The following is an 11,747-nucleotide window of genomic DNA, read 5'->3' as shown; positions in this document are numbered from 1 at the left end:
GATGCTAAAAATGACAGCCTCAACATGGCATTTAATCTGTTATTAGACTCAATTGGCTTCTCTCAAAATGTAAAAGAACCCACCCACCACTTTAATCACACTCTAGATCTTGTTTTAACATATGGCATAGAAACTGAACATTTAACAGTGTTTCCTGAAAACCCTCTCCTGTCTGATCATTTCCTGATAACATTTACATTTACAATAATTGATTACACAGCGGTGGAGAGTAGACGTTTATCACAGTAGATGTCTTTCTGAAAGCGCTGTAACTAAGTTTAAGAATATAATCCACCCACTGTTATCATCTTCAATGCCCTGTACCAAGACAGAGCAGAGCAGCTATCTGAACACTACTCTAACAGAGGTCGATCATCTTGTTAATAATTTTACTTCTTTAACGAGAGCGTCCTCGCTGGTATAACTCTCAATTTCACATCTTAAAGCAGCTAACTCATAGCTGGAGAGGACCTATTGCTACTTTTAATATTAATTGCTACTTAGTCTTTTAGGGGAAGGTATATTTTGTGGACCTTCTTAAGCCCACTGACACACTTCCTGTCGTGGAAGTCTGGGATGAGGGGGCTAACTTGCCCATCCCTGAGGGTGAGATCTCTGACATAGTTGCAATGCACAGAGCAGAGTTCTCCTAGTTTGGATGAAAGTTCCTAAAAGCTGTGGATGTTGAAGGGCTGTCCTGGTCGGCATGTCTCTGCAACATTACGTGGAGATGTGGGGCGGTGCCTCTGGATTGGCAGATGGCAAGAGAAGCTCTAAAAAAAGGGGACGGGAGAGTGTGCTCCAACTACTCCTCGGCCTCCCCAGTAAAGTCCCTGGCAGGGTACTGGAGAGGGGAGTGTGTCTGTTAGTGAAAATTGTGGTTTTCGTCCTGGTCGTGGAACAGTGGATGAGCTCTTTAGCCTCTCAAAGACATTCAGTGGTGCCTGAGAGTTTGCCCAACCAGCCAGCTGACTGCGTCTCTTGGGACAACGGTCCCCAACCCCTGGGCCTCGGACCGGTACCGGTCCGTGAGTCGTTTGGTACCGGGCCGCGAGAGTTGAGGCTCAGGTGTGAAATGTATAGATTTCAGGGTTTTATCGTTAACTCAGCGTTATTTTGTTATCGTTTTTATCGTTTACTCAGTTTTCCTGGGTCTTTTCACGTGTGTTATGAATAAATCTTCTTTTTTTCGGTACCGGTACTAGTTTTATTTTGTAGTATTTATCCGCGACACCTTAAAGGCCGGTCCGTGAAAATATTGTCAGGCATAAACCGGTCCGTAGCGCAAAAAAGGTTGGAGACCGCTGTCTTAGGACACCAGTGGTGGGGGGGGGGCTTCGGAAGTATAGTGTGTATTACTGTAGGGTCTTTACAATATTAAGCCCCTTGATTTGGAGCTACATAAACTAAAAGTGTCTGGCTGTCTGTTACAGTCACTCAGTCCCTGCAAACATCGCAGGAGCTTGGTCCACATTGTTAGCTGTAAGTGGGATGCGGCCCAGGCTGCACTTGTCAACGGTTCATACTTGTTATGGACACAATATCAGGTCATAGTGATGACTTTTATGTTTCACTACATACTCAGCTACAACATGCTCTTAAACTTCTTTAAATGTTCTAGCACAACATCTGTCACGTGTTCAAAATACCGCTGCATGTTCTATGTGTAACATAGAACAGCGCCACCTGTGCTATGTGAGAGCTGTTACAGGTCGAGTCATCAGTGCTTGTGTGAGTCGCACTACTTCAAGTAGATACGCGTTGATAACTACGTTCCTGTGGCGGATAAACAAACATGTGACTAATGATCACGTGTTAATCAGTGATACTGCTGTTCACATGATTCATGGAATCTAAAGGAGCTGCTTCCTGTCTCAACAGAAGAGCGACAGATGATCTAGAAACAGCCTGGACACGTTAACCTGCATACACAAGGGACGTTCATCATTACAAAAACATGTGCTATAAAGATTTTGTGTAGAGATTATACAGCATGCAGTCATGGAGCTCGCTCCCTCACCTCTGCTCTCAGCTCCAGCAGAGCTGTGAGAGAGGAGCTGCTCCTCGTCTCCTCCTGGTTCACTGTGCTCTCCTTCCTCAGCAGCAGTCACCATAAAGGTACCAGGCTCCTCCTTCAGTCCCAGCTGCTCTCCCTCCTGACTGCTGCACAGTTCCTCCTGTTCCTCTTTTATCTGTGGAGGTTCTGGTTCCTCCTGGTCCACACTGGAGCTCCTCTCCTGGTTCCAGAGACAACCTCCTCCTCCTCACAGACCTGCTGCTGTGGGACGTCTGGAACAAAAAAGACATAAAAAAAACAAAAAACATGAAATTTACAAATCTGATGCCAAAAAATTCTGAGAAGTTTTCATTGAAGTCTTTGATAGAGAGGATCAGATGTGTGTTTGAAGCCAAATTCAAATTATTCAAGATCGGACACGATGGTCTATACTCGCCCCAGAGGTGGGAAAGTCACCTTGTTATGCAGTAAAGTAGACAGGCTGGATGCAGCGTACCTGAGAACAAGAACACTTTGTCAAAATAGAAGAAAATATACACAATACAGGGCAGAAGAAATGTTATTTAAACATGTTCGTACTGGTGTATCGATAAGTCTTCTGATGCTTTTTTTAGGGGTGTCAAATTATCGCGTTAATTGCGATTAATTAATTACAATGCTATTTAGCGCGTTATGTTTTTTAATCTCGTTAATCTAATTTTTAATCTCTTGACGTCATTGATTTTGTATGAGAGTTGCTATGTTATAAAATCCGTTTTTATGTGCTGGGCTCCTTGTGCTTGACTTGTTGGGGGTGGAGTCACGTCGTGAGGTCAAGGTGAGAAGTGGTGATTAGCTTACAGTGTGGATATGGAGGCGCATCTGAGAGTTGTTGGCCCAATGAACGGGAAATTTGTATTTCATAAACGCCCCGACGGCACCATTGACAAAGGTAAAGTGGTCTGCCTAGAGTGTAAGAAGGAGTTTGCTTACCACCGAAGCAGCTCAAGTTTGGCCTATCACCTCAACGCAAAGCACCCAGCCGCGAGTGCAGCAACAGCTAGCAGTGAAGACGTTAGCAATATAGCAAGCCAGAGCAAAGCTTTTCGCCAAACAAAACTAGAGAATACCCCTCTTATGAGCAAGTCTGCGACCGACAGGCTGACTAATGTTATTGCCAAGTGGATAGCGATGAACTGTAGGCCGATAAATATAGTAGAGGACGAAGGATTGACAGAGGTGTTGCAAATTGCGTCCAATGACCCGTCATACAAGCCGCCGTGCAGGACTACAGTAACGACCAAAATCAGCAAAATGTACGACGGCGAAAAGAAAAACAAACTTGAGATTTGCTATAACCGGAGATCACTGGACCTCAGCTGGCAACCACAGCTATTTTGGGGTGACTGGACACTTTATTGATAGTGAGTGGAACCTCAACTCATTTGCACTGACCGTCATGAGAACAGAAACCAGGCACTTTGCTGATAAATGCGCCGAACAGTTCCTCAAGGTAGCAAATGACTGGGGTATTGAAAACAAGATATCCACCATTGGCACAGACAGCGCAGCAAACATGCTGGCTGCTATGAGAGCACTTCCATATGAGCACATCGCCTGCAATGCTCACATTCTCCAGAGGACCATCACGGTATGTCTCGATAGCAGTGGTTTTGTCGGTGTACTGGCAAAGTGCCGCAAGATTGTTGGTCATTTTAAACAAAGCCCTGCGAGTACCACAGAACTTAACCAACAACAAGTAGCACTCGGAAAGAAGAGCGATCAACTTATACAGGATGTACCCACCAGGTGGAACTCGACTCTCGCAATGGTCTCACGCCTCCTATGTAACCGAGAGGCTGTCCAGGCTACGTTGGACCAACAGAACCACAGGTTGGTCTTGCCAACCGAAGCTGAGTGGGCGAAACTGCAGAGGCTGGAGCTCCTGCTTGAACCATGCAAGTAAGTTCAAATAAACACCTTCCCATTTTAATTATATAAACTACTGTTACATGTGTAAAATCAAAATTAATGAACATAACAAGGAACTTTTAAGGACAATTAAATTGGAAATCAGTTACACTTTGATTTAAATGAATCCAGCTAGGTTTATTTAGCAAACCTCTCCACCTCTGCAGGTATGTGACAGAGCTGCTGGGTGGTGAGGCCTACGTCTGTAGTGCTGCCTGCTTTTCGCCATCTGTACCGTGTCATGGACATTACTGATGATGATCCTGCCTACGTGGTGAAGTTCAAGAATGCCTTCCAGAAGGATCTGGCAGCACGACGAGCTAATGGCAACGAGATATGGTTCGAGGTGGCCACAGCATTGGATCCACGGTTTAAGGATTTGAAATGTCTTCCAAGAGAAAAGAGGGAACAGGTAGGACAATAAGGTTAAGCTGGACTAATGAGTCCAATTCATTATCAAATCAAACTTTTATTTATTATATGGAACACAAAGTTCTTTACAAGATTAAATAAAATAAAATAAAAAGCACTTAGTTTTAATCACAATCATTCATTCATTCATTCATTCATTCATTCATTCATTCATTCAGGTGTGGACCATTCTGGAGAATATGCTCCAGGCAGCAGAGCCCAGAAGAGCAGATAGTCTCCAGCCCTCCACAGAGGATGATGGACCAGCTCAGAAGAAGAGGAGGAGCGAACTCCTTCTGGGGTCTGACTCTGACTCAGAAGATGGAATTGAGTCTGGAGAGCTGCAGCGCTACAGAGCAGAACCCAGCATCAGTATTGATGACTGTCCCCTGCAGTGGTGGTATGCTCACTCAGGAGTCTATGAAAAGCTGTCAGTCCTAGCACAAAAGTACCTGGCCTCCCCAGCTACCTCTGTACCCTGTGAGAGACTCTTTAGCCTTGCAGGCCACATAGTGCAAAAGAAAAGGGCAGCCTTGCTTCCAGAAAATGTTACCAGGCTGGTGTGTCTTAGCGACTGGCTGAGGAAGAAGAAATGAGACACATGTGGTCAGCATAGCTGCTGTGTCATTTGTAGCCTACTAGAATAGATTGCTTGATGTTCAGCACTTTTTTTTTGTGATGGAAGAATACTTTGATGTGCTAACTTGCAGCACTGCAATGTCAGTTTTATTTTTCATTATCTGAAGCAGAGGAATTTCAGTGCTGTATTGCTCAGAAAAGAGCAACTCTGATGTGCTAACTTGCAGCACTTAATTTATTTGATTTTATTTGTATTTATTTTTCCACTTATTTTACAAAAGAATACAACAGTATGTAAATGGTTGCATCTGTTTAACGTTTGTTAAACAATAAATGACTTTATAAAGTCACTTTCTTTGTTATATCAGTCTTTTGGTCTGCCACAATAAGTTGAGGGCTTTCCTCAGCTATTTTTAGGTGAGATTAAAAAAGAGATTAATTAGATCAATTAATTAAAAATCATAATTAATTAATCTCTATTTTTTTTTAATCTCTTGACAGCACTAGCTTTTTTGTTGTTGTTTTGTTGTGTACGTCTTTGTGTCACTGTACCTGTGAGATATAAGAACCAACATCTGCCAGGAAAAAGTCCCACAGTGCCTCTGTGAGGGTTTTTATTTTTGTTAGTACAAGAGGACGCATAGTCTTTTCTAATCTTATACGTTTTTTATTACATTTATTTCATACTTTTACATTTGAACAGAATCATCATTAGACTCAAAGCCAGAACAACACATAGTCAATGCTGGTGGTGCTGAGGTGGGCTCAGCAGGGCCCGGGGCCATGTGTCAGCTTGGTCAGGAGTGAGGAGGAGTGAAAATGTAAACATGAAGAGGGAAACCGGCCGGGAGAAAGTGAGAAGAACTGAGCATGCTCAGAGACCTGCTCCAGTTGTGTGCGAGGATCCAGGTGTGTGCAGGGATCCAGGTGTGTGCGGGGATCCAGGTGTGTGCAGGGACCCAGGTGTGTGCAGGGACCCAGGTGTGTGCAGGGATCCAGGTGTGTGCGGGGACTGAGGTGTGTGCGGGGAACCAGGTGTGTGCGGGATCCAGGTGTGCGCAGGGATCCAGGTGTGTGCAGGGACCGAGGTGTGTGCGGGCACTGAGGTGTGTGCGGGGACTGAGGTGTGTGCGGGGAACCAGGTGTGTGCGGGGACCGAGGTGTGTGCAGGGACCGAGGTGTGTGCGGGGATCCAGGTGTGTGCGGGGATCCAGGTGTGTGCGGGGACTGAGGTGTGTGCGGGGACTGAGGTGTGTGCGGGGATCCAGGTGTGTGCAGGGATCCAGGTGTGTGCAGGGATCCAGGTGTGTGCGGGATCCAGGTGTGCGCAGGGATCCAGGTGTGTGCAGGGGCCGAGGTGTGTGCGGGGACCCAGGTGTGTGTGGGGATCCAGGTGTGTGCGGGGATCCAGGTGTGTGCGGGGACCGAGGTGTGTGCGGGGATCCAGGTGTGTGCGGGGACCGAGGTGTGTGCGGGGACCGAGGTGTGTGCGGGGATCCAGGTGTGTGCGGGGACCGAGGTGTGTGCGGGGACCGAAGTGTGTGCGGGGACCGAGGTGTGTGCGGGGATCCAGGTGTGTGCGGGATCCAGGTGTGCGCAGGGATCCAGGTGTGTGCAGGGGCCGAGGTGTGTGCGGGGACCGAGGTGTGTGCGGGGATCCAGGTGTGTGCGGGGACCGAGGTGTGTGCGGGGATCCAGGTGTGTGCGGGGACCGAGATGTGTGCGGGGATCCAGGTGTGCGCAGAGGCCGAGGTGTGTGCGGGGATCCAGGTGTGTGCGGGATCCAGGTGTGCGCAGGGATCCAGGTGTGTGCAGGGACTGAGGTGTGTGTGCGGGGATCCAGGTGTGCGCAGAGGCCAAGGTGTGTGCGGGGATCCAGGTGTGTGCGGGATCCAGGTGTGCGCAGGGATCCAGGTGTGTGCAGGGACCGAGGTGTGTGCGGGGATCCAGGTGTGTGCGGGGACCGAGGTGTGTGCGGGGATCCAGGTGTGCGCAGGGGCCGAGGTGTGTGCGGGGATCCAGGTGTGTGCGGGGATCCAGGTGTGTGCGGGGATCCAGGTGTGCGCAGGGGCCGAGGTGTGTGCGGGGATCCAGGTGTGTGCGGGGATCCAGGTGTGTGCGGGGACCGAGGTGTGTGCGGGGATCCAGGTGTGTGCGGGATCCAGGTGTGCGCAGGGATCCAGGTGTGTGCAGGGACCGAGGTGTGTGCAGGGATCCAGGTGTGCGCAGGGGCCGAGGTGTGTGCGGGGATCCAGGTGTGTGCGGGATCCAGGTGTGCGCAGGGATCCAGGTGTGCGCAGGGACCGAGGTGTGTGCGGGGATCCAAGTGTGCGCAGGGGCCGAGGTGTGTGCGGGGATCCAGGTGTGTGCGGGATCCAGGTGTGCGCAGGGATCCAGGTGTGTGCAGGGACCGAGGTGTGCGCAGGGATCCCTCTGAGGATCCAGGTGTTTGAATTTCAGACTTTGATGGTTTTGGATCCCCTCCTGGATCTGTTTGCTGATGATGTCACCTGAGCACGTGACATCAGCGGTGACCTGGGCACCAGTGTTAGCAGGCCCGTCTGCTGCTGAGACCTGGCCAGCCGCGGTGTCCCAGGCGGCGTCCTGGGTGGCGGCTCTGGGGCCACCCTGACGGTGTTCCTCCCGTACAGCCTCTTCTCGTACTGCAACAGCTGCTCCCAAAAGCCGGCGTTCAGCCGGATGTAGGGCCGGCTCTCCTGGACCCAGTGGTGTGCCCGCCGCAGCGTCACGCCCCTGTAGCGCATCAGGTACGCCATCACCAGTGCTGGAGAGCGGCTCATCCCGGCAGCACAGTGCACCAGCGTCCCACCGCCACAGTTACCATGGATACGCTTAGCCACCCAGTCAAAGTAATCCCCGAGGCGGGCGCTCGGCAGGTCGGAGACAGGGACCCGCAGGCACTCCACCCCTGGGTAGGCGGGGCAGGCGTGGCTCAGTGTGGCATTGACAATCAGAGTGATGCCTTTCTTCAACACCAGTCCTGCGTTCAGAGGGGCGTCGGCCCCACTGAGAAACAGGGTGGGGGTAATCTGAGAGACCGCCATCTGCTGGAGACACAGAGAGACATTACTGCAGCTCAGAGCGGTGAATTCACGCCTGCACTGGCCAATCACAGAACAGCACACATGTGAATGCACTCACACCTCCATTGAAGCACAAATGAAACACAGACATCAGCCTCCAACTCTAAAACACCAGCAGCTGCAGTTCCTCTGACGTCCAGCAGGGACAGCACTGACTTAGTCGCCATAGTCTCCGTGTTAAAATAAACACGCTTACGGCTGATCTCAAACAAACACCTGTACGAGGGAAGGATGTTTTTAAAACTCACCTGCCTGTAGTATTAGCTCATTGGAGCCCAGACCCATTTATACTTTCAGGAAAACTTGCAATATGGCTGCTGTGAGGTTACAGAACAAACAGACCATACAAGAAGGATTCTGATTGGATTAGCAGGTATGTGTGCGTGTCTGTGTGATGCTGGTTCCGATTAGGGGTGGGTTTTTATAATCAATTTATCGATTAAAATCGATTCTGGCTTGGATAACGTAAAATCGATTCATTAAAATCCTGAATCGATTTTTTAATATAAACTTATTTTGTCTGGAATACCAGAATCTCTGGTGAAATCTCACAAAATTTCAACAACCACCAAACAGTTAAGACAGTAAATGAGAGCAGGAACACGGATTCTGCACAAAGACTTAAACACACAGCGCGACCCGCGGATCAGAATCAGTGAGATGTCGCCTTTCTCACGGTCGGGGCTGAAAGCCGACGGGTCGCTGACTCTGATCTGTCGGCGGGTCGAGCTTTGTGTTCACGCCCTTTATGCGCTGATTCTAAAGCTGTTAGTTTGATGTCTCTCCAAACAATATTGACCGAACCAGCAGCAAAAGAAGATCCGAACTAAGCTTCACATAAACATCGTCATGAATTCACTCTGACTTTTGCTGTTTTGCTTCCACCATGATGCACAGCTCTCTCTCTCTCTCTGTACTTCAAGATCAGTTTCCTGTCTAAAAATCTGTTTTCTGCATTGTTCGCTTGCTTGTTACGCACAAGTCTACCGTTCTTACAGGCTGTCAGCTGTTGTTTTTTTCCCCTTTTACATTCTTCCAAAAAGAAAACCTCATTTCTGCTGTTCAACAGATCCGACAGTGAGTGGTTCCTGTTACTCATCCAGTCTGAGAAAGCACTGGTTAAAGTGTTTGTGTATTTATTGGTTTATTTTAAGTAATTGTGTTTTATGTATATTATGGTTTTATATTTTTACAAATGCTTTATATACTTATTTATATACATATATATATTTAATAGTTTATACCTTGTGTTGGGGAGGGGGGGTGTTTCTGTCTTGTTTTTATGGACATGAAGTCTGTCAATAAAGATTGAATTGATTGAATACTGAACAAATGTAAACTTTTTAAAATTATTCAAAATGCAAAACGCTTAGCTGTGTCTCTAACAAAACCGCTGTAACGTCAGAGGTGATGTTCATATGTTCATTAATGATTTTCTTTCGTTTTTGATCTACTGCAGAATATTTTTATAAAATCCAGAACAGGAAAATCACCTCCATGTTTGTCTGTGTTTTATCTTCAGCTACTTTGACACAAAGGCCTCTGCTGTGATGCTCACACCTGTGATAAAGTCTTGCGTGTGTCAGCTTCCTTTTTATTGATACAAAAATATGTAAATGTACTGATCTGAATTTCTGACTGTCAAAATTTCCCAGATTTAAATCGAATCGTGGATCGAATCGATTCTAGAAATCAGTGACGATACCCAGCCCTAGTTCCGATGTTTAAAGGATTCTGGGTCACATGTCAGGATGTAATAAGAAATAATCTGAAGTCATATTTATTTAACCAAACAGAGCGGCGTGTGAGAAAGTCCACCCCTGCTACTTCCTGAGGGATCGGACTGTTTACGCTTGTTGTTCTCACTCTCGCCAACGCAGTCAGACGACAGCACTGACGTCACACCTGCTGGTGCGAGCTGCACTTTGATGTTGTCCTTTCATCAGTTTGCTGTCACCTGTACAGACGTTTTTATGACAGACGTATGCAGGAGCACATGATACAGAACTCAGTTATGGACTCTACTGCTTCCTGTTTTGGCTTTTTGTTAAATAAATCATGACTGTTGCATTTAAATGGGTTTAGATGTGTGTCATGTGTGTTACCTGCTGCCCGGTGGTCCTCTGACTGCTGCTCTGAGTGACACACACACCCTAGATGGCTGTGTGTGTCAGTCCTTCAGCCAATCATCTGAAGGGTTAATTTTAGTACAACAGCTGAAAACGTCCTGAAGTCATGTGACTGAAGAGGAGAAATCAGACTCCAGCACACACACACCATCATAATGAGTGTGAATTTATCACTAAGAGCAGTTTGATTGACAGCTGCTGATATGGCCCTGAAGGCTTCACTGATGTTGAAATAAGAGTGTTTGACTTGATTATATAAACTTTCCCCCACACTGGGGGAATTCCCTTTTCACCGCAGTTTAATTTTATTTATTTAAATCTAATTTTCGTTCTCTCTCTCTCGGACTCCCGGCCTTTGCTTCGGTTTGATCCGGTGACGTCACAAAGCCCGTCACGTGTCTCCCTCTGCCGGTGAACTCCGGGCAGGTGCAGTTCTATTTCTGACCTCCGGGAGGCCGCGGCTCGCTGAGCTGCAGGGAGACTCGGAGAGCAACCAGCGAAGAAGAAAAAGTATTTTGCTAGCAGTTAGCCTGTTAGCCGGGCCGTCATGGCAGACCTGAACCGACAGCTCCAGGAGTACCTGTCTCAGTCCAAAGGCGGCGGCGCAAAGACCATCTCCCAGTCCGGCTCCAGCACCGCGGTGGACCTGGGCGACCCGGAGCCCGTCCCGGGAAGCTGGTTCGGCCGGTGGTCCAGCCCGTGGTCCGCCAGCACTTCCGGACAGAGCTCGGGCGGAAGCGGCGGCTTGTCGTGGCCGTGGTCGGCCGAACCGGATCCCTGCCTGCCGGGCATGAGCCGCCGCCAGCGGCTGCTGGCCTTCGGCGTGTGCGTGTCGTTTTCCGCACTCTGCTTCGGTTTGTCGGCGCTGTATGCCCCGCTGCTGCTGCTCTACGCCCGCAAGTTCGCGCTACTCTGGTCGCTTGGCTCGGTGTTCGCCATCGCGGCTGCCGCGGTGCTCCGCGGGCCCAGCAGGCTGGCCGCTGGCCTCCCTACCTCCCCCGGAGCCGCCGTGTACCTGTGTGCTCTCGGTGGTACCTTGTACGCGGCGCTGAGCCTCCACAGCACCGTGCTGACCGCCCTGGGAGCCGCCCTGCAGGTCGCCGTCATCGCCGGCTGCCTGGTGTCGCTGCTACCCGGAGGCAGCGCCGGGATCCGCTTCATGGGGGGCATGGCGGCGTCCGCCATCAGGAGGACCGTCACCGGGAAGACCATGCCGATCTGACCGGGACCCGGGCATCCGGGGGGGGGGTTGCTGTGGAATGTCCAGGGTCCGGATTAACGTCAAGACTTTCCTCTGATTATTGACTGCTGATGGCTTACTGCAGAGGAACACTGAACCCTGAACTTTGACCTGCAGGACCCATGAGAACACTAAAGCCTGACCTTTGACCTGCAGCAGGGCCAGGCTGCTGGTGATGAACTGAGGACCAAACAAAGACTAAAAACTGAATTTCCCTCTGATGCAGGTGTTTTGTGTTTTTTAAAATAAATGTGATTTAAGTTTGACACAGAGATTAAAAACAACCTGAACATCTGTCTGGCTTCATATGTTTTATT

The 11,747-nt window shown here is 49.0% G+C and overlaps 2 protein-coding genes and 1 pseudogene across 4 annotated transcripts; 2 read left to right on the top strand and 1 right to left on the bottom strand.

Moving 5' to 3' along the window:
- Nucleotides 1–2,614: 2,614 nt before the first annotated feature.
- On the top strand, nucleotides 2,615–5,307 carry LOC113017640 (E3 SUMO-protein ligase ZBED1-like; annotated as a pseudogene). Its single transcript, XR_013903079.1, has 3 exons — nucleotides 2,615–3,958; nucleotides 4,135–4,379; nucleotides 4,558–5,307. The product of XR_013903079.1 is annotated as an E3 SUMO-protein ligase ZBED1-like (transcript).
- Nucleotides 5,308–7,275: 1,968 nt separating this feature from the next.
- Nucleotides 7,276–10,682, bottom strand: LOC113010342 (dual specificity protein phosphatase 18). Of its 2 annotated transcripts, none has more exons than XM_026149384.2 (2): nucleotides 10,167–10,682; nucleotides 7,276–8,025 (listed from the first exon to the last, which is right to left on the bottom strand). In XM_026149384.2, exon 2 carries the CDS (start codon nucleotides 8,020–8,022, stop codon nucleotides 7,414–7,416), a length of 609 nt encoding a protein of 202 aa, XP_026005169.2. In that variant the 5' UTR covers nucleotides 8,023–8,025; nucleotides 10,167–10,682; the 3' UTR covers nucleotides 7,276–7,413. The 2 variants fall into 2 exon arrangements, with proteins under 2 accessions (XP_026005169.2, XP_026005170.2); XM_026149385.2 differs by having other exon boundaries at nucleotides 7,276–8,022.
- sft2d3 (SFT2 domain containing 3) lies at nucleotides 10,313–11,724 on the top strand. Its single transcript, XM_026149373.2, has one exon. The coding sequence runs from the start codon at nucleotides 10,738–10,740 to the stop codon at nucleotides 11,410–11,412; it is 675 nt and encodes a 224-aa protein (XP_026005158.1). The 5' UTR covers nucleotides 10,313–10,737; the 3' UTR covers nucleotides 11,413–11,724.
- Nucleotides 11,725–11,747: the final 23 nt, after the last annotated feature.

This window comes from Astatotilapia calliptera, chromosome 18, assembly GCF_964374335.1.
Source record: "Astatotilapia calliptera chromosome 18, fAstCal68.1, whole genome shotgun sequence".
Lineage (NCBI taxonomy): Eukaryota > Metazoa > Chordata > Actinopteri > Cichliformes > Cichlidae > Astatotilapia > Astatotilapia calliptera.
The sequence above is the reverse complement of the archived record's forward strand: the minus strand, read 5'-3'. Positions and strand labels throughout refer to the sequence as shown.

Excerpts from the sequence above, each read along its gene's own strand:
- LOC113010342 (XM_026149384.2), bottom strand. The coding sequence starts at position 8,022 with ATGGCGGTCTCTCAGATTACCCCCACCCTGTTTCTCAGTGGGGCCGAC.
- sft2d3 (XM_026149373.2), top strand. The coding sequence starts at position 10,738 with ATGGCAGACCTGAACCGACAGCTCCAGGAGTACCTGTCTCAGTCCAAA.